Raw genomic sequence first — 23,736 nt, 5'->3', positions numbered from 1 at the left:
CTGTTTGCAGGCTTCTTCCTCCTACATTAGCAGGAGTTCTTATAGAGAAATGATGAGCAGTTTAGAGGCCTGAGGCCATGAGGGTGACAGCAGCAGGGGCAGCAAGACCCAGACTCTCAGGTCCTGGGATTCCAGCCCATGGCTCTTCCTACCACAGTTGACCTGAGGGCTCACGAGCTCAAGTAGCTGCCATCCTGCTCTTAGCTGTCCTCATTAGTGCTGCTTTACTCCTGGTCATTGTTCAGTCATTTCAGTCATGTCCAATTTTTTGTGACCCCAATTGAGGTTTTCTTGGCAGAGGTCCTGGCATGGTTTGCTATTTCCTTCTCCAGCTCATTTTACATATGAGGAAACTGAGGGACACAGGATGAAGTGACTTGTCCAGGGTCGCATGGCTAGAAATGTCTGAGGCTGGATTTGAACGCAGGTCTTCCTGACTCTAGTCCCACTACTCTATCCACTGCACCACCTCATTGCCCTGCATTAGTAATACCTCAGACTTTCTGGATTTTGCCAAGTACCTTCAAATCCAATCCCACTAATCCTCAGATCTGGGATCCTTGTAGCAGGCCTCCCTTGGGCCTTCTGACATCCAGCCAGCCCTCTAATCCCCTCAGCTGGGATGAGGTTCCATTTTAAAAACCAAAGTATCAACATATTCCAACTGCACAAAAAGGTTCAGACAATGGATGCAACAAAGTTTTCTTACAGACTGGACACTATACCCTCATGAAAAAAAAAATGCAAGCAGCAGCTTTGACCCCTCCCTCCAGTCAGTGGCTTCCTCTCTCTGGAGAGCACTGCTCACAGGGCGTCCATTTCTCTTACCAATAGATTTCCATTTGGTAATGTGGGGCTGACGCTACAAGAGAATACTTACCGGTCACTAGCGATCAAGCCTGTTCACAACCTCTCGAACCGTGGCTATGAAGTTTTCATTGTCCTGGGGATTAGCTAGAATAATACTGTGTAGTCTGTTCATGTATGAGTCAATTGTATCCACAGTGGGGGTCTCTCCACTTCCTGAAGTTGGGAGAAAACGAGAGCAAGATGGGAAAAAAATGCAACTCACCAATTCCCTCCATATTTCAAGTAAAGGCAACAACAGCAAGTACTTCTGACGTGGCCAGCATTACCATGAGCCTCTCCATGTGACCGAAGAACACAGGAGAGGGGCTGAGAAATAAGCAATTATCCCTGAATCAAAATAATGCTAAGAAATGACCAACTCAGAAGTCACAGTGTCCAACCCAGAATACTTTGTAGATCCCAAAGTTCAGAAAAAGGGATACAATTATGGAAGAACTAATGGATGAATATAGTTCAAAATTACAAGGCCTGAGCTGAAGGTAATTTTTTTCTTTTCTCCCTTCTTTCACTCACTTTTTTCTTGGCAGATCTCTACTAAGAATCCAAGGAAAATTTACCAGTGATACCCAGTGTCTCCCAGAAATGGCTAGGTTGTTCTCACCAGGTAGCGGCACTCCTGCGAAGCTGCTGGTCAGGGCCTGTCGCAAAGTCTCCAGGTGCTGCTGCAGGATGGTGTTTCGGCTCCGCTCCTGGAGCACATCCACCTCCAGCTTCTCCACAGCTGTGCGCATACTCTCCACATGCTTCTGGAGAGCTGCGTTCCTTTCTTCAAACTCCATGTTAGATTTACGCAGCTGCCGCAACTCTGCTTCTCGAGCTGACGACACCCAGGACACAATCCCAGAAAAAGAGAAGGAGAGGAGGTGTAATCTTTGAGGAGTCAGGGGTGACTTTCCTAACTCTTACAAAACAGATTTGAATTAATATGTGTTGACTTTATTTCATTAGCCCTGTTGTTATTAAGCGCAAATCTAGAAAATAATTTTGACCATGGAATAGAAGTCTGGGTCATAGTTATCTGAATTCCTGAAATGGGAATCACTGTGCAGGAGAACAAAATTACTGCTAAATGTCCATCAAAACTTTGTGGTGCTTGTTTTATTATTCCCTTTGTCTCAGACTCAAACATCTCTCAGAGCACAAACCTTGCTTTCATCTGTCACCCCTGAAAGGGAAAAGTTGGGGGGGGGACAGAGAAGAAGCTGCTTACTAGCACTGCTTTGGAGGCCCCATGGGGCCATGGGGAGTTCCCTGCTATATATTCAGGCCATCTGTCCAATCACAGAAACAAGGAATCAAGTGCCAGGAAGCCAAAGCAATTACCTTTACTGTGGTTGAGGAATTCTTCTGTGAATATAGGGATGTCAAAAACAGACCTTTCTTTCACATCTACTTCCTTCTGTGGATCAAAGATGGAGAAAGAATAAAATTCAGTTAATTCTTAGCAACAGCTAAGTAAAATAAAAAAGGTTTGCCAACAAAATGGTCCTGAGTGAACAACCTCTTCCCTAAAAAAACAACAGCAGAAACAGGGATCATCTGAAGAGCCAATGCCTTGGGGCCACAAAGAGAGGAAACTGAGTCTGACAAAACAATGATCTCAATAATAGAAGGGTATTAAGATTTGTTTTTTAAAAAGAAACCCGAATTGGACTTACATGATGGCTTGGATACTTTAAATTCAGTCCTCTAAGATGCTCAACCATAAAATAATAAACCTTAAGACAAATCTGAATATGTATTTCCCCAATAAAGAGGTGAGAATATAGAAGCCATTTCTAAGCTTTTTGCTCTGCAACATTAATAATGAAATGTTCTAAAAGAGATGATACTAAGAAAAAAGGGAATTTAAACATGACTTTTCAGTTGCTTTTGAAGGTTGTGTAAAAACCTTCTCTCCCTGAGCTGAATACCTACTCTAATTCTACAAAGTAAAAAGGCACATTAAATAGGATTTGCCTATTATGCTACAAATCACAGTACTTTACAGAGAACCATTGACTTCTAAGAATGTGCCCTCCCCCATAGCGTTCCCATCTAACTTTGGGCACTTTTTGTTTTCATTCCAACCTCTTTGCAAGAAATACATTTCAATCTTATTAAACTCAATTCCTTATAGGCAAGGCATTGTGCTCATTAACAGGGTAGAGAAGGAGAAGACAAATGTAGTCCATGTTCTCAAAAAGCTGGTAATCCAATAGGGGAATTGAAACACCAATAGAAAGAGCTATAATATAAGACATTTCATAGTTATGGACATTAAAGAGGTTCCTCCCCAAAGGGTGATTAGTGAAGAAGACTACTGGAGAGAAGACTATTGGAGATGTGAGGATTAGGAAAAGGCTTCATGGGATACTGAGTTGGACTTCAGAAAACAGCCATGAACTTATCAAGGTGGGGAGAATAGTTAAGGCACAAAGAATCGCAGGATTAAAGAAAAAGCCTGGGCTTGGTCAAGAGACAGAAGGTAGTTCAGTTTGGGCTACTGATTATGAGGAGAGGAGAATGAATGGACAGAAACAGTTAAATCAGAAGAGAAGGTTTAGGAGAAAAAGAATAAGCTAAATAATATACAAGATGAGTCTGATGGAATGCAGGGAAGATCAGGGGAGAGAAGTAGTAGATGCAGCTTGAAAGGGAGGTTTGGGAGCCATCTGTAAAGGAGGTGAGGTTAAAGCTGGGGGACTGTCTGAGGCTGCTTAGGTGAAGAGTAGAGAGATATTTAAAATAGTCTTTAAAAACAAGAGAGCCAAAGATGAGGAAATAACAAAGATGGTAACCTAATAAACCAACTGGACTCATCAAAGATCCCAGCAATGCTTTCTAATACTTCTTAGAGAGCAATTTTAAAGCAAATAGTTTAGGAAGACTTCTAGGGGTGATTCAGGCAATGAATTTTAAGTGCAAATCATTAAGAATACACACACACACACACACACACACTCACATACACACATATATTCATGAAGAAAAAGTCCTTTGAAAACTTTGTTTTTTGATACCTCCCCTCCCCAGAAGAAGTCAACAGATTGCTTTAAAAAAGTGAGAAGAGCAGAGTGCTGAAACAGCCTGACTCTGAAACCTCCATAGCATACAGGCCAGAAAAAAGTACCCCACTAGTTAAAGCACTGGTGCCCCTCACTTCTACAGTGTCATGCACTTCAGCACCAGTGAGATATGATGCCTGGTAGAAAAGCTGGGGAGAGAGGAGCCTGCAAAGGAGGGGATCAAAGTAGCAGAATGCCCGCCCTGCTGGTCAGGGTGAACGGTCTGCCCTTTGGCAGCAGGCCAAATGACACAGCTGGCTGCATGGGACTTGAACTGTTTTCCTAGGTCAACTGCCAATGCGTATGTATTTAATTGATGCTAAGATTATCCTCTATTTTTCAAAAATAAAGTTACCGTTCCTAAAATTGGTTCCCAACTCTTACCACCAAGAGCCCATGTTAATCCAGAGTATCCTGAACCTCAGTTAACTAAACACCTTTGGCTGAAGCACTGGTGAAGGTATAGAGAATGATGCTGAGAAGGCCAGAGGCCACGTGCCGGTGGCTCTTCCAAACCTCGCCTTTCTTGCTGCCCAAACTCGGCTGTGAGTCACTACAAAAAATCCCTCAAAGTACACAGTTTCTAAAATATGAATCAGATGGGACTATAAAGTACCAAGGATGTGGCCATCTGTTAAGACAGAAAACCTCATCACTGCAGTTTGCCTCAAACAGTCACACCCATTTCTTCCTGTTCTATGAATGCCCCTTCTGGGTCAATGTCCCACCTTAGTCCTCATAGATAGCTTTAGGTGTCTCTTTCCTGAAGGTACTCCCTGTTACCACTGGATACTAGTTCTCAGAGGGAAGACAGGCCTGTTTCCCCTTGTCTGGAGCATATGCGTTACAGCTGTAAGGGAGGGAGGTACTTGGCTTTCCTCACTGATAAAAGCCTGGTATGGGGTGACAACTATCCAAGGGCAGGGGACACTATGGCGCAGATGTATTCATACTGTCCCTTGATCCAGATTCTTGAAGTACAAAATAAGAAACATTAAAGCAATTAAGTGAAACTGTTCAGTCTCTAAAAGGCAACAGAGAAATTCTACTTAACGGAAGAGCGGTAATGAAAGCCATCAGCACTCTTCCATTACTGAGTACATTACCCGGCATGGAGAGGATCCTCTTGGGGGCTTGGATGTACTTAAGCTGCTCTAGGATTGCTCCAGGGATTAAAATCATACGGATCTGATTACCTCTTCATTGAAAAGGCCTAATTTGTTCAGGCTGAGTGTCATTTTGTCATTTCTCATAAATTAAAGGAGAAACAAAAATTATTGTTTCTATGTTGGCCTTCACAGGAGATGACACTTTCAGGGAGTAACCCTATAGGACTCCTGGGTCTTCCAGGCTGGCATTTAATCTGAGAGCAGCCAGAACACCTCCGGCCTTAGGTTTTCATCCTGAATCATGTGGAAGGAGAACACAACAAAGGTCTTTGGGAGCTGTATGCTTTGCTGTCACTAAAGCCCATGGCCAGACTTCCATGAGGCATGCTTTAAAGGCATACTCGAGCTAGAGTGTGCAGCCCACCACTGGGCAGCATGGCTCTTGGGTAAAGGCTCCTTTGGTTCCGCTACACCGGTCTCTCTGGTCTGCACCTCAGTGATGGCACTTTAAGAACCCAAGGTCTATTATCGAGCTTCATAACAAGCTTCTTAATGGCCCCATCCTCCCACCAAATGACAATGAATGGATTCACGACTGGGTGAACTCACTAGTGTACCTTTCAGGCACCCTTTATCTTACCAGACTGGGTGAATCATACAAACTATTAAAGAGAGGCATTGTTCCTGAATGAGAGAAGTGCTAGTCCCACTAAACTCTGCCATGGAGATTCAGTTCAAAAAGCCACATTATATGAAGGTCAATGACAACCTGACAAGTATGCAGAAGAATATTAGGATGATAGAAGGACTGAAGAGCCATATGTTGATTCATTAAGAGGATGGAGTTGTTAGGAAATATGACAGCTGCCTTCTAGAATTTGAAGGAACATCAGATAGAAAATTTAGATTTTTTTCTGCTTGGGTCAGGAGGGCAGAACTAGCAGCAACCACAAGTTACACAGAAGGGTAAAGATATTGTCTTAATATAAGGAAAAAACTTCCTAGGAATTAGGGCTGTCCCAAAGCAAAATGGGTTGCCTTTGAGGGTCACAAGTAGAATTCATGAGAAGGCTGGTTAATTATTTATTATAAATCTTGTAGAAGGGATTCCTGTTTATGTATGGATTAGATTAAATCTCTGTCCCTCCAAATCTGAAATTAAATAATTCAACAGAATCACAAATATGGAGACTAGGTTGTTCCTCCAAGTTCTGCTGTTAACAGTTGTGAGATTCTGGAAAGTCACTTCCTCTCTCTTGGCTAAATTGCTCAATCCAAGATTGAGTCTATGACTCAATCAAACCTTCACCTTTTCAACTGTTATAGGTCAAGCACAGACTAATGTTAGGAGTGACCATCAAAACAAACCATGTGGTGATAGAGGCTCACCAAGAATCATTATTTCTGGTTCCTGTTCAGCTCTCTTAGGTTGTGATTAGCAGGAAGCCTATACAGAGAATCAAGTATTCTTGATACTGAAGTTCTCAGAAAAGCAAAAAATTGGTATGTAAGTTAATAAAAAGAACAAAAAGAGAGAAAAATAAGCAATTACAAAATTATTCTTTGTCAACAGTAAAGGTCGTCAACATTATTAAATTTAAAATATGAAGAACATGAAATCTCCAAATAAAAATAAAATTCATAGCAGTTCATCATGTACAATTAAGAGTATTAGAAGCTATATATAATTGCATTTACATGAAATTCATAGGATGAATAAAATAGTGATAGTTACCAGGATTTACAATTCTCACAAAACATATGAGGGAATCGTTTTTAAAGAACAGACAGACCTGTGAATTTGAATAATTTTTCCATAACTTTTGAAGGTCATTGATACAGACTTGAGTTTTAAAAAATACAACTTTATAAGTACACCACTGCTCTCAAGAAAAATTTTCTTGACTTTAAAAAAAGAAAAAACCTGAAATAGCCATTGTATCTGAAACATAATTATATCAGAAACTTCATACTGGTTAAACATAGGCTATTATTTCAAATCAAACTTATATACAAACTTTTTCCCATATAAAAAAATCTGTGCTCTACTTCTGTTCAGATTCTGAAAAGCTAAAATAAGTGCTACTCTGGCAGTTGGAATATTAGAGTTGGAAAAGGCCTCACAATCATTTAGGCTAACTTGCAAGTATTTCAAAGGACTAGATACAAATATGTAAAAAGACTCAGGATTCTCAGGAGTCAAGCAGAAGAACAGAGATGGAAACTGATTTTTTGGGTATAGGAAACTCCACAGTGGAGAAAGTTCTTCTGATACAAGTTGACACCTTCTCTAGAACTTAAGATGTCTCAATGAGCTGTCCATAACACCAAGAGATGAAGAGATTTGCTCAGGTCTTCTTGGTTTTGAGTCACCTGAATAGTATTTATTTAGTATCCCACTATGTAGCAAGCATGCCAAGAGAGGTAAAAGACAGCTTGCTCCAAAGGAGCTTCATCTAATGGGGAAAACAACATATAAATATGCACTTACAATACATAGACATGATAAAACTGGAAATATTCTCATATGGAGGTGTCAGCATTGAGAAGGATTGGAGAAGGGTTCTTTCAGAAAATAAGGTATCTGAAACCTGAAGCTAGGTGAGGAGCTCCAAGAGGCAGCATCGAGGAGAAAGAATATTGCAGACATGGGTGGGGCAGCCAATGAAAAGGCATCAAACTGGGAGAGGGAGAGCTTTTCATGCAAGGAATGATCAGGAGGCTGTCAGGGTTGTGGAGCACATGGCAGGCAATAAAGTGTTAGGAAGTGAAGCGGCTAAAGTGCCAGAGAAAGAATTTCCTATCTTGATCATGAAGAGGATGCTACTTTAGGATGAGGACTCTAAGCTGAGTACAGGGAATCACATGGGGATGAGAGGAAGAAGGCATTCATGCACCAAGGAGAAGGCAGTATCAGAGGAAAGGAGGCAAGAGGAGAGATGTGAAAGGTCCATGCCAGGAAAGTTAAATGTGGGTTCCACTTTGTGCTCCAGATTTTCCTCCTCACTGGCTGGACCTTTCTGGTTGGGCTGCAGCCAACCTTTGATGATATGACTTGTCCTGTTTTTGTTCCGGCTGGAGCTCACACTTTCTTCTTCCTATAACTGTTAAACTGTAACTTTTCTTCTACACATTACATGTGATCCTGCATGCCTACTCAAATCTCTTGTAGGAAGGAAGTTTAAAGAAGTGTCTGACAGGACTTTGTGTTACTTTTATCCATTTGTACTGAAACTTGTATTAAATTTATCTAAGATATTGCCTCTTTTCCAGTTGATAAGTAAATTTCTTGAGAGAAGGAATAGTATAATCTCATTTAGCACTGTGCCTTCCCCATGTGAATGCTTAATGGACCTGTGAGTTCTCAAATATGAGGAAATTCCCATCACCAACACAAATCAAAATGTAGCTACAACTTGCTAGACAGATCCTGAGAAACTGACTGGCATAACAGAGGCAAACATAGAAGCTAATAAGCAACATGCCCGAACTACACAGCCAGGAAGGGTTAGAGATAGGATTTGAACTCAGGTCCCATTCCATCCCAACACCTCTCCTCATTATTCCATGCTGTTACCACATCTTGCATAAAGGAGATGTTTAATCAATGTTTACTGAATGAAATTAAGTAATCAGCTGTTATTTCTTCAACTGAGAATTCATGCCTCATTCCTTTTAGTCTGTCTGCCCCAGAAAGGCCTTTAACCAAACATGGTGAACACCACCAACTTAATGACATGGTAAAACACTTGCAGAAGCCAACACATATGCAAAGGGAGGTCCAATGTAACAGTTTAGGACAATGAACATTTTGTTTCAGAAATTCTTGAACCCAATCTCAGAAGGGAGCAAAGGGAGTGACATGTTGACTGCAGATATTATGGAGTAGCAGACAAAAACAAGGGCACTAACACACATAGGTCACAGACCTGTCAAGGTGCTCAGACTCAATCACAGGCTCCCCAAATGTGGTCAATAATGTCACAAGCAAAAGCCACAAGTGATTTCAAGGGGTCTCCCTAAAGTTTTTACTTTAAAAATGGATCATCAGACTCAAAAATGTTGGGAACCATTAAGCTACATGAATTTTGAAATTCTTTACAGTTGTTGTAATTAATTTATTTTGTGACTTCTCAATATTTCTCTCCAATTCCTTTCAAGGTATATACATGATCTCATGGATCCTCCCCTCCCATTTGATCTTTTGTTTCTTACTCATATATGTTGATCTAGGAGTACCCAGTTATTATTTTTGTTGTTTTAATTAGGGACTAGATGTTTTCTGCCTTCCCATGCAGAAGATCTTTAAAAGAATCAGATTCAGCTAAGCACAAAGGCTATAAAACTGTACATATCCTTTGATCCATCAGTCTCACTATTGGGTCTGTATCCCAAAGAGATCATAAGAAATGAAAAGGACCCCAATGTGCAAAAATGTTTGTAGCAAGCCTTTGTAGAGTGGCAAGGAACTGGTAACTGAGTGAATGTCCATCGGCTGGGGAATGATTGAATAAGTAATGGTATATGAAGCTAATGGAATATTATTATTCTATAAGAAATGATGAGCAAACAAATTTTAGAAAAGCCTGGAAAAACTTACACGAACTGAAGTTGAGTGATGTGAGCAGAATTTGTACAGAGAACATTATATATAGTAACAAGATTATGTGATGATCAACTGAGAAAGACTTGGGTCTTTTCAACAATATGGTGCAATTCAAATAGACTTGGGATAGTAAACGCCAATCATATGCAGAAAGAACTATGGACTCTATGGATCAAAGTATTTTCACCTTTTTGCTTGTTTTCTCTTTCTTCTGCCTCCCTCCCACTTTGGTTTGATTTTTCTTGGACAACATGCAAATGTAGAAATACATTTAGAATGATTGTGCATATTTAACCTCTATCACATTGCTTGCTGTTTTGGGGACGAGAAAGAGAGAAAAACCTTTACATGTATTTGAAAAAACAAAATACTATTAAAAAAAGGAATTGGAATCAGGCAACAAATGTTGAAAAGAAAGGGTCAAGCCAGCAGTTTCCAATCATGTCCCTTTCCTTCTATCACTTTTCACTTTTGGTAGTAAAAAGACAAGCAGCTAAAGGAATGTGGTTGGAGGTTTCAGTCTTGTGAAGGACCAGACAGGGCCCCTTATTAGCTCAACCCAGACAAGTCAAGTTGTAGGAGATGAATTAGACTTTCATTTGTTCATCTATCACTTGTTCCTTATATCTTTCTGTTGCTTCCTACCCTTCTCAGCTCCTCAGCTACCTACCCCAATCAATAACTTCTCCCTCTACCAAGCCTTCTCTGGGTCCCACCATCCTGAATCACTATTCTCCAAGGCCTCTGGAGCACCTATCTTCACAAATCTCTAATGTGCCCCACAAAATGCTGTCTTAGAATCACCTTTGTACATCTTATTTCCCTCCAATCCCTCAGGCTTCTGCACAGTCCTCTGTATGCAACAGGGTCTTACTGCATGTTTTTTGAATGAATTTATCTTGAAAGAAAAACCCTTAATATGCTCCAAAGACAGAATTATGATAGAAGATTTGACAGACGCTTCTTTACCTCATGATCGTGAGAAGCCTGCCGAGCTCCTTCTGAAAACAAGAAAACATTCAGCTGAAGTAAAAAATCCAAACACAAAGCTGTCAGATGACAAACAAATCCCATAGGGTCACTCCCCACATTAGGACTAATTGGCCCACCACTGCCTTTTGGGAAGTGTGCTCTACAACTATCAGGCATGGTGGGAAATAGAAGAAGAGGAAGAGTAGTCACTCTCTGAGAAGAGGTGACCTTTCCAAGGGGAAGGGAATGGCATAACACAGAGGTAGGTAACCCTACAACCACAGCCTTACTTTGCTGATGCTTGTGTAGCCGACGCTACTCCCAGACAACCTGTGGACCACCTCACTCACAGGGGTGCCGGGTCTCTGTGACTTAAGTACCTATCCTGGTCAATGACTAAGTGACAAATTCCTAGGGCTTGGGGGTTAGGTCTCGTGCCCACATACTCTCCCTGGCTTTGCCCACACAGCAGGGCTGCTGGCCTGAGGCTGGCCAGGCAGTGGGGGTGAGAGGGACGTGAATATTTGAGAAGTGGGGAGGATGAAGGTAGGATAGGGGGCTCTGTGGGGCTGAATATACTGCAGTGAGAGGAAAAGAGGACAGCATGGGATGGTGGACCTTCAAGCACAAGCCCAACAGTTCAGGTTGCTATGAGAGGCAACAGGGATTCCTGAAGCAGTTTCTTTCCGTTACATTTAGGATGTAAGGGAGGAGGTTAAATAAGGAGATAGCCACGCCAGTTAAGTTATCACTTTAGGGAGGAATCTGGGAAGTCTTTGGCCCACAAGGACATAAAGAACAAGAATGGATGTGGCCTTCATACCCTGCCGGTGAGATTTGCCCTTTTGTCGGTCCTGAGTTTTCCTACTAAAGACTTTGTAGGCCTCCGTCTTCTGATACTGTTCCAGCTCCTTCATGTAACGTTCCTTATCTCGGTCTGCTTCATCCAGGTAACGCTACAAAAAGAAAATTCAAGTATTTGTGAGAAGGCTCATGCAAAATGCCCAATGTACAAGAGGCATGGACAGGCATTAAGAAAAGAGGGAGCTTGAATACTGAAAGCAGAGCCGCAGCCATTTAACTTTTAGATGTTTTCATAAAGAGAGAGAGAGAGACACACACACACACACACAGACAGACACTGGCTTTCAGGCTGCTGACTGACTTTTTAATCTGCATGGATTCAGGAAGAGTTTCACACAAAATTCAAGAATCAAGTGCATATATTATTTCTTTGGGTCTGGCAGGTTGAGGTCCAGGCTATCCAAAGCCTCAGGGGACATGAATGATGTAAAGGTAACACTTAGCCAGTCACTGGGGCACAAACAGAATATTGTTTTGTTTATGTATCATCAATTCATTGAGAGGATGACCTCATACCATTTGGCTTTCTAAGGACCATGGAAGTGGAACACTGAGGATAGAAGGATAGGAGGAGAAAAAAAATGATCTCATTCTGAGGACCCCTAAATAAACCACTTTGAGTCTGCTTCCATTTACACATTTTTTTCTTTTTTCCTTTGTCCCATTAATTATTTACACAAAAACTATTGATTTACTGGAACATTTGGGTCAACTGCTTTTTTTCCTTTTAATTCAACAAACAGGTTATTTTTGAGGCAATGTGGTACTGAGGAACAATGTGGGTCTTGTGTTGGAAGCCCTGGATGCCAGTCTGAGCTCCTCTTTCTACTCTGTAACCTTAGGAAAGTGACATTAGCTTCCCTAGGCCTCAGTTTCCTCATCTGTAAAATCTATTACTCAATAGCCAAAAACAAACAAAAAAGGAAAAAGAAAAAAAAAAACTCACCACAAAAAACAAAAACATAATAACCATGTTAGAATAATACCTATTCTGGATTAATCCAATACAAACCTGAAAGACCAATTTTAAGATACTTAATTTTTACAGTAGCCACTTCTATCTGCTACAGTAAATAGAGTAGGTAAACATGTAACAACTTTTAATCCACTTTATAATTCAAAAAAGTAATTACTATTGGTAAAAAATGGCATTGTAGTTTAATGGAATGTTACATTTTAACTTAGTAATGCAATTTAGAAAGAAAAACTGCAAGTTGTTTTCAGCTTTATAACATTTTTCAAGTTAATTTAAAGAAAAGGTCCGTTACAGGTTTATTTTAGGGAACTTTAAAAAGTATAAGCAAAGATTCTTCTAGTAATCTCGTCTCCTCAAAAGCATCGTTCCAATCCTGTACCAATCTAATGTTTCTTTAATCCTTCCTAAAGCTCACTCCAAACAGACATTTGATTTGGATTGGTCCAGCAAGGCAAGTACCAATGTTTGGTACTCAGCACTTTGGAAGCAGTGTTAGTGCTTGCCCCAGAGAAGAGCCATCCAGAAGCATAGTGAAAGCACCTCTGTTTTAGTTTGCACAGCAGGGATCTAATGTGCCCCAAGAAGACAGAGGTTTGGAGTGACTGGCAATTATCCCACCTGCCACAGCAGCAGAAACTGGTCTCTAGCCTCTTTCTAAAAGACACCAAAGTTACTTCTCTTAAGCAATAGTCAAAGCCAAGGGAAGCATCAAGAATTTGAATTGATAACCTGTTTCTCCTCAGGAGGTAGTTTACTCCATTCATTGCCCAGCATCCTCGTGATTTCTGGAAAGGGGACCTCAGGTCGCTTTGCTCGGAGTTGTTCTCGACGTTCATTCATGAATCGTACATACCCTGTGAGGGGGGATTTGGGAGCATTGCTGTCTCGAAGTGGCTTCTTCCTCTTTCTTCCTTTGGACCAACCTCCTCGTTTATTTCTTTGCTTAAAAAAAAAAAAAAAAAAAGGAAAGGATAAGAACTTTGATTCAAAGAACAGAGGCTACTTTAAAAACAAAAGAAAAAGCCTTAGATGTTTTCTATCCCCTACACATCTGCCACAGATACAAAGGATGAAGGCTCTTCAGAATCCTTTTCCATCATAACAGGATCTTTTGAGTGTTACCTCAAAGATGACCTGAATATTAATCCCTAACTCACTGAGACTAGCATTGTGATACTTGGTGGTATGGCCCTTCAAGTTTAGGTTTCTGACACAGAGACTCTAAATGTGCAAATCAGAATATATACAGAGCAATTTACCACAAGAAGCCAACTATTGCCCAGGAATCTACCCATTAGGTAGAAGAGGAAGGGTCATTAGAAGTAGATTTAGCAACTATATAAACTAGAAAAGTGATTTTTCCCCCCTTAAATCTCTTTAGAGATAAGTTTACTTCTCATATAATTGGCCATAACAGCAGCATTTTTCTAGGCCCCTAGAATCATAATTTTAATTATATACCTGAACATCAAATCTTCAGCTGCCAAAGCAGAATTCTAAAGGTTAATGGTTTATTCTTTTAACATTTTTTAAAGTACATTTATGTTGAGTTGTTAAATTTATCTCGAGATTATTGTTTCATCCTAAGAGTTGTTACAAACAAAGAGAACCTAGTAGTGATCCAAGGATCCAAGAAGCAGAAGAGGTGACCTTGAAGGTCATACACTAGAAACAATTCCTCTTCATAAGAACAAACTGGGCCAGACAGCCTAAATTTCTTGCTCCAGGGCAAATGGCAAACCAGGCTGCCACCTCTGACTGAGACTCTCAGTTTTTCTCTTGGTCTCCACCTCCTCTTTGCCATGGAACAGAAGGCACACCCGAGGACTGTGATCATGATTCTGTCCTTTTCACACACTCCCGTAGGGGAAGAAGATCCCAGACTTAACAGCACACTACAGATCTCACAGACTCTTAATCACAGGCACAGCTGCAAAGAATAGAGATGGGAGTTACTGCAGCTGAGGCCCACAATGCCGGGGTCCGCAGAAAGAATCGTGTTACTTTAGTGCCAGTAAGGGCTTGCCCTGGCTTAGTTTAACATGAAATAATATTCACTAAAACCTCAAGAGTTATTAAGATGACAATGAGCAAAACCCAATATTGACAACTAAGGTAAAAAATAGGGGGCTGATACAATTAGCTTTGATAAGAAAATAAAGAAAACAGTGACCAAATATTTCCTTAGAAATAAGTTGCTAGCCTTTGTGCCAATCACATAATGCCCATGTTTTGGCTGTTTATCCTTCATATTTGAAAAGAACCACGGACATCAAAAGGTGAAGTCTTGACAAGTGCATTCAAGGTCGTCAGCCTCACTCTATCTTTCAATCACTGAAGTCCAGTGGCAAGGCAAAAGTCAGGACAACCACTGATGGCAGAGGATACAGTGAGTGACCTGGTGTCTTCAACATCTGACACAGCTCTAAGCACTCCACAGCTCCTGTTTCAGCTACTTTCATGCTGCAGGAACACACTGCTTTGATCTGTCCATTCCACTGGGGGTCCATTCACACACTGTGAGTAGACAACCCCCTAACTCAATAACTGGCTCGAGGTCTGTCACTTTCCCTCGATCTGGTTTAGGCCACCTGCTGAGATAGGTATACCTAGGTGTGGCCGCTGAAAAGGGCATGGCAAATTGACATAAGCCAGGGTAATATTCCTAAATATCCCATATTGCCCCACTTTTTGTTCTAAATGGCAAATGGCTACAAGGAAAATCAAATGATTACCAACTGATTAAGACACCAGAAGAGAATAAATAATGGACTCTACCCTCCTGAGCCTTACCATCTAGGAGGGGATAAGATACATATACAGGTAATCATAATATTTAACATCTGCAGAGGGTTAAAGCAAGACCCAAGTAATTAGCATCAAGAAGTACCAAGAAAGACTTCACATCAGGGGTAGTGATTTAGACAGGCTTTAAAGGGACAGTCAAAATTCAATAAACTTCTGTATCATAAAAGCAGTTCATTCTGGACCTAGAAAACAGAACAAAGAAAAAAAAAAAACAGAATAGAAATTTTGGGTTTTGTGGAGGGAACAGAATACTTAAGTTTGGCGCTCAGATAGAGCAGACACATTATAGTACAACAGAGACGAAACTCCAGTAGCTTTGAATTTGAGGCCAAGAAGTCTTAAGGCTAGCCAGCAGGCCAGTGCCAAGCTGTGAGCCCAGGAATGCCATGGCTAGAATGACGCAAAAGAGTCTTCTGGCAGTGTGTGATGAAGGATTTCGGGGAGAGGAGAATGGCAAGAAGGCCAAAGGAACATCTGGGAGTGCTGGTTGGGAAAGACGGTCCTTGAGATAAATTAGAAATGTGCCCAGAGATGCCCCTGAAATGGAGTTCCTTGTTTATGAACTCCTGAGAGAGCAGCGAGAGGGACCGCATGATCAGCTGTGTCAGCTCACCTCCTCCTCATGCCGCTGTTCACTATTGTCTACTGTATTTGAAGATTCATTCTGGAGCAGCTGGACTTGGGAGAGATCTTCCACAAAATCTGGATTGTTTGTGGATGGTGTGGCTCCACCAGGGTATGTAACCTCTGGATGGGCTAACCTAAGGGGAAGAGGAACACACACACACAACTTTAGCCTACAAAAGAAACAAGGACTTATGTGCTGTAGGCATGTACATACACTAAAATCATGCACCATCAGTCAGAACACATCACCAAGCCTTCATTAATTATTGGATCACAAGCTGGCCAAATGACTTAACTGATTGATGGCTTCCACAGGGTGGAAAAGAGAGTCAAAAATGCCATTTCCACTCTCACTGAAGACTGGTAAGAATTTGAACAAAGATGTTCAGGAAGCCCATCAACTAAGAAAATTAGACTTTACCCCTAAATTCTGTTCCTTCTAAGGAATCTCCAAGGGTTAATTCTCTTAATACTGAGGCTTTCCCCATGTAAGAGATCTCCAAGTGCAAGCTTTGTGTGGTGTCACTCATAGGAAAAATACTGCTCCAAAACAGAGACTCAGAAAAAAATGAGAGCTGCACAGGGAGGGAAAAAGCTAAGGAGATTCAGAAAATATCCTTTCTTAGGGAAATTTTCAAGCTAACCTGATTCATAGTTTCTTTCAATGGCAAGATCCTACCCATTTGTGAATAGAAATTTTCTCAATCTTCAACCCTATTGTGCTGCTAAAGACAAGGGATGCCTCTCCTGCTGCCTTACAGGTGACAGTCATCATTTTCCCTGATACTTCCAGTATCAGCAGGAAGGGAAGCGTGGAGGGATGGTGATGGTTATAAAGTTCCTAGGGGAAAGGGCTTGCTGGGGTTTAGTGCTAGTAGTGGTGGTATTTTAAAACTAAACCAATAGACCAATATGTGTCTAAAGAAAATCATAGCTGAAAAAAAGCCAACATGAACTTCGACAACATTCAGAAAAACAAAGGAGGTGAATCTTGCAATGTATTTCTGGACACTTCATTCAGTTCTGAGTGTCACATCTCAGAAAGATTGCTAAGTGACTAAGATAATGATAGGGCTAGAAAACATGTTATAAGAAGGTGGTTGAAATGACCAGGAAACTTAGCCTGAGAAAAAAAGACTTAGGGGATCCATGCAAATTTTCTTCCAATATCTGCAGATATTGCCAAGAGGGATCAGATTTGTTCAGCCTGGGCCCATAGGGCAAGGTTTTAGATGGACAGACCTCATTTTGATGTAAGAAAAAACTACTATTCCTAACAAGGAGAGTTGTTCAAAAGGGGAATGGAGGTGATCATGTGGAGTCTTAGGGAGGTAAGCAGGTGAAGGCTTCAAGAGGAGACTGGAAGATCATGTAGTGGGGACACTGGGCAGAGATTCCTGGCCATTACAAGTCAGACCTGGTGACACCCTTGCTCTATCACTTGGCATCAAACTGGATGTGAGAGGGGTAGGGAGAAGGAGACAGTGACTAAAGTTTCAACTCTTACTAAAGCAGATGGAATATGGTCATTGTCCCAGCTCTAAGAAAAGTCAAGATAATTCTACTTGGGGATTATGGAGCATCTCAAATAATAATAATAAATACATTGCTTTTAGGATCAGCAAGAATACCTAAGGACAGGATTAGATCTTCAATTTCACTGGTAGGCAGAACTCTCAAATGAGAAAATTGCCTTTCCCAGTGCAGGTCAGCACTTTCCACATATATATAGTCTTAGAAATAGTCTTAGAAAGTTCCGTAAGGCCCTGAGAGGTTTTAATTGACTTGTTCAGGGTCATATACCCAGAACATGTCAGAGGCAGGACCTGAATCCTCCTGGTTCCAACTCTACCATAATATCCCCTCTACAAGCAGAATACAGATTTTCAATGAAAATTGAAATGAAAAAATCAGATAGGCAACAGCCTATCTGATGTTTATTCTTCACTATATAAATTCCTCTAAAAATCATACATATTTTGTTAGCAATTCCCAAAGAGGGAAAACTGAGAATATGGGAGTCAACTAAAGCTGCTGAGTTTTTTATAAAAAGGGTACAGATTTGTAGCTTGGGCAACTAGTCCTCTGTCACTATGTATCTGGGAGGGCAAAATTTATTTTATAATCTATAGGAATATAAACCATTATGACTCATTTCTTTTTCAGAATTATTCCTGAAATAGTTATTTCTTTAATGATTGCTTAAGTGATGGTATTGCACATGCATGATGAAAACAAAAAAGAAAAAAGCAGTAACTAGACCAATTTTTAGATCTCTTTCTGGAAGACTGTTTTGCAAATGACAGCTGAATCCAGATTAAAATGAAGTTTATAATGGATCTCAACAGTATTACAAAAGAATGTATCTTTTGGTGCCATGGAACTACTCCTGGGGCACACAAAATCATGCTGTGGAGCACGGGTTGAGGCAGAGTGGCCCAAAGCAGATACTCACCCCGCTGCAGCCAGGTCACTGCTCTCCTTGGAGCCATCATCATCTGCAAACAGTGGGGGGAGGGTGGAGCTACTCATCAGATTTTCCATCTCTCTGAAGAGAAAGTGAAAAAATCATTAATGAAATTAAATCATTAATTCATCTCAGCAAAACCCATGCCCATTTAATAAGTTTCTTAATCTTACCCTATCAGCTGAGCAGTCCTGCCCTGAAATATTTGGGTTTTATCAATTCAAACCTTAGTACTAAAGGATTTTCTTTAAGCCTGTTCCTATCAGTTGACCAGCCAAAAACAGTTAAGAGACTTTACTGTTTGGGGTCTAACAGGAGAAAACACACTTAGTGTTAAACTTAGTCCTGTTGCAGAAACAGCAGAATAAAGTAATTGGGAAGCATTAAGACCCTGAGCAAGTCTTGTATCTTTCATTGCATCTTACTTTTCTACTTCTAGAATCTAGACAATAATATTGACCTAATTCACAGGGGTCTAGTGAGGATTAAAGGGAAAGTGCTTTATAAACACTGAGCTCTTCAGATGACAAGCACTTTGAGTATTACATAAATGAAAGGCATTGTTATTGCAGCATTATCCAGCTCTTGGTCTAACTCAAAGGCCCAGATGATTCATCTTTAGCTTAAAAGGTGATAAACTGAGCTCTCCTAAGGAAATGCTGAAAGGGAAGTGGGGGAGGGAGGGCAAACAGATGTGGTTATGAGTCAAAGAAACCACATTTCCAGGTCAGAAATACTTTCCTCCCCACTCCTCTGCATGCCATACACCTAGTTATAGGAAATAAATAAGTTTAATTGCAAAAATAATTGTTTAAAAAAAAATCAGAAGCTCCTTTAGGCTAAAGAACACAAAGAAAAAAGGTCAACACCACAAACTGAATCATTTTGTCAAGTGGACCTCTGGAAAGATATTTCCTTTTTCTCTTTTCAAGGTTCACCACTAAAGGCTTCACCCTAAGTAGCTAAAAGTAGAAGCCTCCCACCTAGCACAAAATGTGTTCTTCAAACCAATTGCTACAGATGACCCTAAGCTTCAGACACTTCAGAAGAATGTAAAGCACTCAGGGAAAAAAGGACATCAATCAGCCAGGAAAAATCTAACACACAAAAAAAAATAGAGACTCATAAATAAATCCTGAAACTTCCCTTTGTGGCCTCTTCCCAGTTAGAGAGTGTTGCTAAGGAGATGATCTCTTAGAGTGGCAATTAAAAATGAATATCCCTATCAGACAAAGCAGAACAAGGACTCGATAGATTGGTGACAATGCACAGGTGAAGATGCTGTGACTGGATTATCTCAAAATGTGATTTCCAAATAGTAATGCTGATCACCTAGTTTACATTTTATCTTTTAGTCTAGGAGCCTCCAGTTCAAAAGGTGAAACATTTAACATGACACTCCATTTTGGTGTAAACTTGGATGACTGAATTACAGCAAGTACAAGTGATGGGAGAGAAGAATTTCTATTGTCCTCTAAAGGACATTACTGAACTACCTTCTCACCACAATAATTATTCATTTAAGGTTCAATGCAAAAATGCATGTTTAAGTCCTGGAGATGTGATATGTCTTCACATCAAATCCTGAACCCAACCCTCAATATGAAAAGGCACATATTCTAGAATGGTCTAGGCGCAACTGAGTGTGCAAGGGAATAGTACAAGTTATTTTCTTACTAACTGAGCCTTAAATTTTGCTGCCTTCATCAGTCCTGTTTCTTCATTTCACATTAAAAAGAAATTTTAATGCATTAAGACATAATATTAACACTGTGTACCTGAATGCAACATCACTATATATTCTGGTACTCCCAAAAGGGAACAGATGCTTGCATATCTGTAAAAAGCTAGGATTCACTTGCCAGACTTTGTTCTGAATGTCTTTCTGGAAGGTCAATAACCTTTCCAGAACTTCAGGCTTGTCAATTTGGCTACTCTTGGCACTCCCACACTCAGCCCAAAGGGAAAATTTACTATCTGTTGGTGAGCAAATGAAGTGTTTTTCCTTCTACTCTACACAGCATGATCCTCTCTCTGCACTTGGTTCCCAAATGAACTTTCTTCACATCTGTTCCCAGTCACAAGCCTTTGTGCCTTCATTCATTTCAGAAATGTGGGGAGACAGCTGGACAAGAACCTTAACAACACATAAACAAATCATATAAACAAAGGAAGTTCAGAGAACACACATTTCTTTCTTACTTTTAAGTTTGTTTTACTTAACTCATATAGTTTAGATAGTATTTTTTCTCATCAGTGAACAGCTGGGTCCTCAAGAATTGAGTGCGAGCAGACACACAAACACACACACCCCAAAGCCTATGGGGATGAGTGGGTTAGTCTAATACTGGGGAGGCAGAATGAGGAAAGGAAAAAGTTTGAAGATTTCTAAAGTAGTCTAATCATTTGGAAGACTATGGTTTTCAACAAAGTGAATGGGAATCTGTAAGCCATAGCTTTAGGGGTGAGCATCTAGCAAGGAGGCTATCAAACCACTTCCTGCAATCAGTCTTGTGTGGTATCTGTGCTTGACAATGCCCCAGACCTCAAGGTCATATTGAGTTTGAAATACGCATGTGAGGCATTTTAGAAATGTAAAGAATGATGTTCTGAAGGAGAGACTCTAAGAATATATACACATGATCATAGGCAACAGTATGAGGAAGGGACATGAATAGGAGGTATATTGTTTCTTCCTTATGAAGAAGAATACTAGAGTTAAAAGGACCTGGAACTGAATCCCAATTCAAAATGATGCTGTGTGACTTCTGCAAAGTTCTTTCCCCTATTTGGGCTGTAGTTTATAAAACGAGAGATCTGAACTCAAGAGCGATGGGCTAAGTGTAGATTCTTGGGTACAAAATAATAAACTTCACAAGTATAAGATGGGGAAAACATGGTTGAGCAATAACTAGTCTGAAAAAGATCTGAGGGCTTTTACTACATTGCAAGGTGAAGGAGAGTCATTCAAAGGCAAGCCAAAAAGGTGAATGCAATCATGAGTGGCACTGAGAGAAGCTGAGCTTCCAAGAATTATAAGGGGATGGTCCCTCTGTGCTCTGCCCTCTTTACACTTCAGGTGGAATTGTGTGTTCAGTTCTAGCTTCCACCATTTAAAAAGGACACCGGTAAACAAGAAAGTGTTCAGACAACTAGGATGGTGACAGATTTTGAATAGTCATGTGAGACTCTTCTGAAAGAACGGAACAGGTTGGAGAACAGAAAACTCAAGAACACAATAGCTGTCCAAGCATTTAAAGAGCTGTGACATGGAGGTGATACTTATTTTCTTTGGTCATAGAAAATAACCCCCTTGAGTAGTAAGTAGAAATTGAAGAGAAGGCAATTTAGGCCTGATGTCCTAATAATTAAAGCTGTTCCAGAGTGGCACAGCAGCTGCTGAAAGTGTAGGTTCTCTCCCTTTGGGAGAAAATGACACGTTTTCTTCTTCAAGTGGAGGCTGGCTGACATTTTTTTGCATATGGCATTCTTGCACAGGCTGGACCAGATGGGTGCTGAGGTCCCTCTTAATGCTTATATTCTTTAGAAAGTTTTCTTCCAGCTCTAAATTTCATTGAGACAAAGTGGTAGGTCTTCCCACTAAAATGATTGATAGTAACTGGCTTGCAATTCAGGAATTTTTTACTTTCCTTCTGTCTGTTTCCTTCTGGGTAGTAAAGTACATGACTTCATAGGGAATTACTTCATGAAGTTAGCATTTAGGGAGCAACAAATACTGGAAGAAATACCTAAAAGTTTTTGTTTTAAGTAGCAGATTAATACATCCTCTATATAAAGAATACCCTTCCATTTACTTAGTCCAACTCATTTTACAAATGAGGATTTGGGGTTCTCAAGGGTAAAATGACTGATCTAAAGTCACATAGCTAAAGTAGCAGATCTGAGCATGAAATTCCACTACATCTTCCACACCAGTCTAAGTTGTCATTATCACTTCAGTCATATCTGATCAGCAAAACAAACTCCAAGACCAGGCCACATGTCTGGCAGTCCACCTAATAGAGGTTTCCAAAAGGCTGTTATCTACTAACCCTCAGGAAACTACTTCCCCCCCCTGAGGTAATTGGGGTTAAGTGATTTGCCCAGGGTCATACAGCTAGGAAGTGTTAAGGATCTGAGGCCAGATTTGAACTCAAATCATCCTGATTTGAGGGCTGGTGCTCTATCCATTGTTGCCCAGGAAACTTCTTTCATAATGCATTCACTGCTTGGCTCATAGGCTCCCAGAGATTAAATCTTTCTATAGAAAATTTCCAGATATACATATCCATCCCCACTGTTCTCCTGAATTCTGATTCTCTATCACCAACTGTCTGTGGGATTTTTCAAAGGGAATGCTCACAATTCACCAAAATAGAACCATTTTATCTAATCTCAAATGCACTCCTCTTTCCATCCTTCTCTGTTATTGTGCCAGTCACTCATTTCACAACTTTATCAACATCCTGTACTCTTCATTTTCACTCAACCTATCAATTAGAATGCCAAAATTTGTCCATTTCTTCCTCCAAAATTTCTCTCATACAAAATCTACCATCCTCCAAAATGGATTCTAATAACAACAAAAACCACTGTTGCACAAAAAATTCCATCTAGAAAGATTATTCAAAAATTTATACATCCAATTCTAACCTTTCCCCTCTTGAATTCCAGTCTAGCCTGGTGGACATATCCAAGTGGATGTCCTATCAGCAATTCAAGTGCAACATATTGGTAAATCTTATTAAAGCACAGGGTCAACCATCTATCACTCCCTTGCTCAAACACTTTCAGTAGGTTTTACTGCCCCTGGGAGAAAATACAAACTTTTTTGTCCTAGAATTTAAAGTCAAGCACAACGTTGGCTCCTTTCCAGATCTATTCAGCATTCCATCTCCTGCCCCTCATTCTTGTACATAGTATCCCTCCATGTCCAGAATGTCTGCCTTCCTGATCACTTCCTCTCAGAATTTCTAGCATCCATACTTCCTATGCCATGCCTTCCTGATTACCCATGCCTCCTCTCTACTCCTAACTCATACCACTAAAGCAGATTTCTTCATCCTGAAATTGTTAGTACTTCTCTGTGTACAACATTCAGTAAAAAAAGTAAGCTCTCTAAAGGCAGTTCCATTCTTTATCTTCCTAATCCCAGCATTCAACATGCCTTACACATAGTAAGAGCTTAATGCTGGTTGAATTTAATATATTTTTAAAATATCTACCTGTGCATCATACATGTATTTAGCAAATGAACTAAAATTAAATTATGAACCCATAAAATCAAACTGGAATTCTTATTGAAATAAGCCAAAAATTTTTTCAGTTGTTTAAAAAAGCAAAGTAATATCTACATGGACACTAACAATACTTAAATTTATGCAGTGCAA

General features: G+C 40.3%; 1 protein-coding gene across 6 annotated transcripts in view; it reads right to left on the bottom strand.

Moving 5' to 3' along the window:
• HMG20A (high mobility group 20A) overlaps window positions 1-23,736 on the bottom strand; it is a 60,213-nt gene that overhangs the window by 5,184 nt on the left and 31,293 nt on the right. For 5 of the 6 annotated variants that reach the window (XR_012487142.1, XM_074296518.1, XM_074296517.1 and 2 more), the window contains exons 2-9: window positions 18,335-18,427; window positions 15,866-16,013; window positions 13,174-13,386; window positions 11,428-11,560; window positions 10,602-10,633; window positions 2,194-2,269; window positions 1,472-1,687; window positions 881-1,023 (exon numbers count right to left, since the gene is read on the bottom strand). Coding sequence is in view for 5 of the 6 variants with exons in the window: in XM_074296518.1 (XP_074152619.1) it covers window positions 887-1,023; window positions 1,472-1,687; window positions 2,194-2,269; window positions 10,602-10,633; window positions 11,428-11,560; window positions 13,174-13,386; window positions 15,866-16,013; window positions 18,335-18,423 (1,044 nt within the window). In the remaining variant the exon portion in view is untranslated. The remainder of the gene's footprint in view (window positions 1-880; window positions 1,024-1,471; window positions 1,688-2,193; window positions 2,270-10,601; window positions 10,634-11,427; window positions 11,561-13,173; window positions 13,387-15,865; window positions 16,014-18,334; window positions 18,428-23,736) is intronic. The other variant, XM_074296521.1, reaches the window with a different exon arrangement.

This window comes from Sminthopsis crassicaudata, chromosome 2 (genome assembly GCF_048593235.1).
Source record: "Sminthopsis crassicaudata isolate SCR6 chromosome 2, ASM4859323v1, whole genome shotgun sequence".
NCBI lineage: Eukaryota > Metazoa > Chordata > Mammalia > Dasyuromorphia > Dasyuridae > Sminthopsis > Sminthopsis crassicaudata.
Note: the sequence above shows the minus strand (reverse complement) of the source record. Positions and strands in the feature narration are given on the sequence as shown.